Source organism: Austrofundulus limnaeus, unplaced genomic scaffold (assembly GCF_001266775.1).
Source record: "Austrofundulus limnaeus strain Quisiro unplaced genomic scaffold, Austrofundulus_limnaeus-1.0 Scaffold10, whole genome shotgun sequence".
NCBI lineage: Eukaryota > Metazoa > Chordata > Actinopteri > Cyprinodontiformes > Rivulidae > Austrofundulus > Austrofundulus limnaeus.
This window is the reverse complement of record NW_013952412.1, coordinates 3,632,609-3,633,969: the sequence shown is the minus strand read 5'-3', so window position 1 is coordinate 3,633,969 and position 1,361 is coordinate 3,632,609. Positions and strand designations below refer to the sequence as shown.

Here is a 1,361-nt window from a genome sequence, read left to right as displayed (position 1 = left end):
CTCTTTGGGCCCCTTGGTACCAATTGAGCATCGTTGCAACACCACAGCCTACCTGAGTATTGTTGCTGACCATGTCCATCCCTTTATGACCACAAAACCGTTACTAGCGTGGTGTACCTAATAAAGTGGCCAGTGAGTGTATGTCGTAAAAACTAAAACTAAAAGTAAACATGACAGATTTAGACAGACCAGAAGCTAATAGAAGTGGGCTTGAGCAAGTCAGGCCAACTAATCTTCATGTCTGGCAGCAGATCCTGCAAACACATACACAGATTTTCTACGCATTAGAGGATGATGCACTGTCTTGAAGTCAGAAAAGAATAAAGACATATATCACTTACCTTCTCAAATTACAATTGTAATCACAAAGCTTATACACTAGTATAGAAAAATCACTTGGGCTTAACAGAGTTACCTCGATCAGGGAAGAGTTGAAATGCCATGATGAATTGCAGTCGTTCCCATTATCTGGCCTGAAACACCGAGACTCAAAATCATTCCCAAAAACATAATTGGGTTAATAAGTAAATCAGTAAAGTAAAGAAGACTAGCTGATGTCATACATTTCCTCTTTTTCATAACATCATTATGTGGTTTTATTTGCTCAACCCAAACAATTTTCAAGCTAGTTGCACAAATGTAAAACTTTTTAAGGAAGTGTCTGCAGTTCTCTAAAGCATAAAGTAGATAAATTYCATCCACCTTAAATCTACAAACATATCCACACACTTACCAAAGTCCATGTAGTGTCCAGTAGCTAATCTTGGGATGACAGTGTTCCAGCTGAAGTGCAGAATACAATAAATCAAACAACTAATAGATACAATGTTTGCATTCGTACACAACCTCCATGTGTTGCTATTATATTTCGCTATTATTAACATTCTATTACAAAAGCTGTAACTAGCATTCATAGACTGTATATGAAAAAGTTTGGAGTCTAAATTATAGATGAAAATTAAACCAGTTGTTTTAAATCTATAACATTGTGCTTTTATTAAACCAAAAACTACAACGTTTTTCTTCCGTTTTCCTCCACAACTAAAATTCCTAATTTGAATTGGTAATCAGTAATTTTGCAGYTTTGCAATCAAGACACCATTTGTATTCTTAACAACAAATTTAATAACTGAATCTAACAAAAAAAACTAATGCATTATAGAACTGCGAAATGTTCAACTTTGCTTAGTGCAGTTAATTATGTTTCAGTTTAACCACAAATGCAACTATGGTTTGTGTTTTTGAGTACGAACAAATGTGCATTAATTTACATCAGTAAGGGTCAGCAAAATAACAGAGAAACTTTAAATCATCAGCCTAATAGGATAATTGCCAAAGTCATTTGTGGCCAAATATGTCTT

General features: G+C 34.7%; 1 protein-coding gene across 4 annotated transcripts in view; it reads right to left on the bottom strand.

The window, feature by feature from the left end:
* rnaset2 (ribonuclease T2) overlaps window positions 1–1,361 on the bottom strand; it is a 7,568-nt gene that overhangs the window by 2,590 nt on the left and 3,617 nt on the right. For all 4 annotated transcript variants that reach the window (XM_014001868.1, XM_014001869.1, XM_014001867.1 and 1 more), the window contains exons 4-6: window positions 734–783; window positions 416–473; window positions 190–254 (exon numbers count right to left, since the gene is read on the bottom strand). In XM_014001868.1, the coding sequence (XP_013857322.1) occupies window positions 190–254; window positions 416–473; window positions 734–783 (173 nt within the window). The remainder of the gene's footprint in view (window positions 1–189; window positions 255–415; window positions 474–733; window positions 784–1,361) is intronic.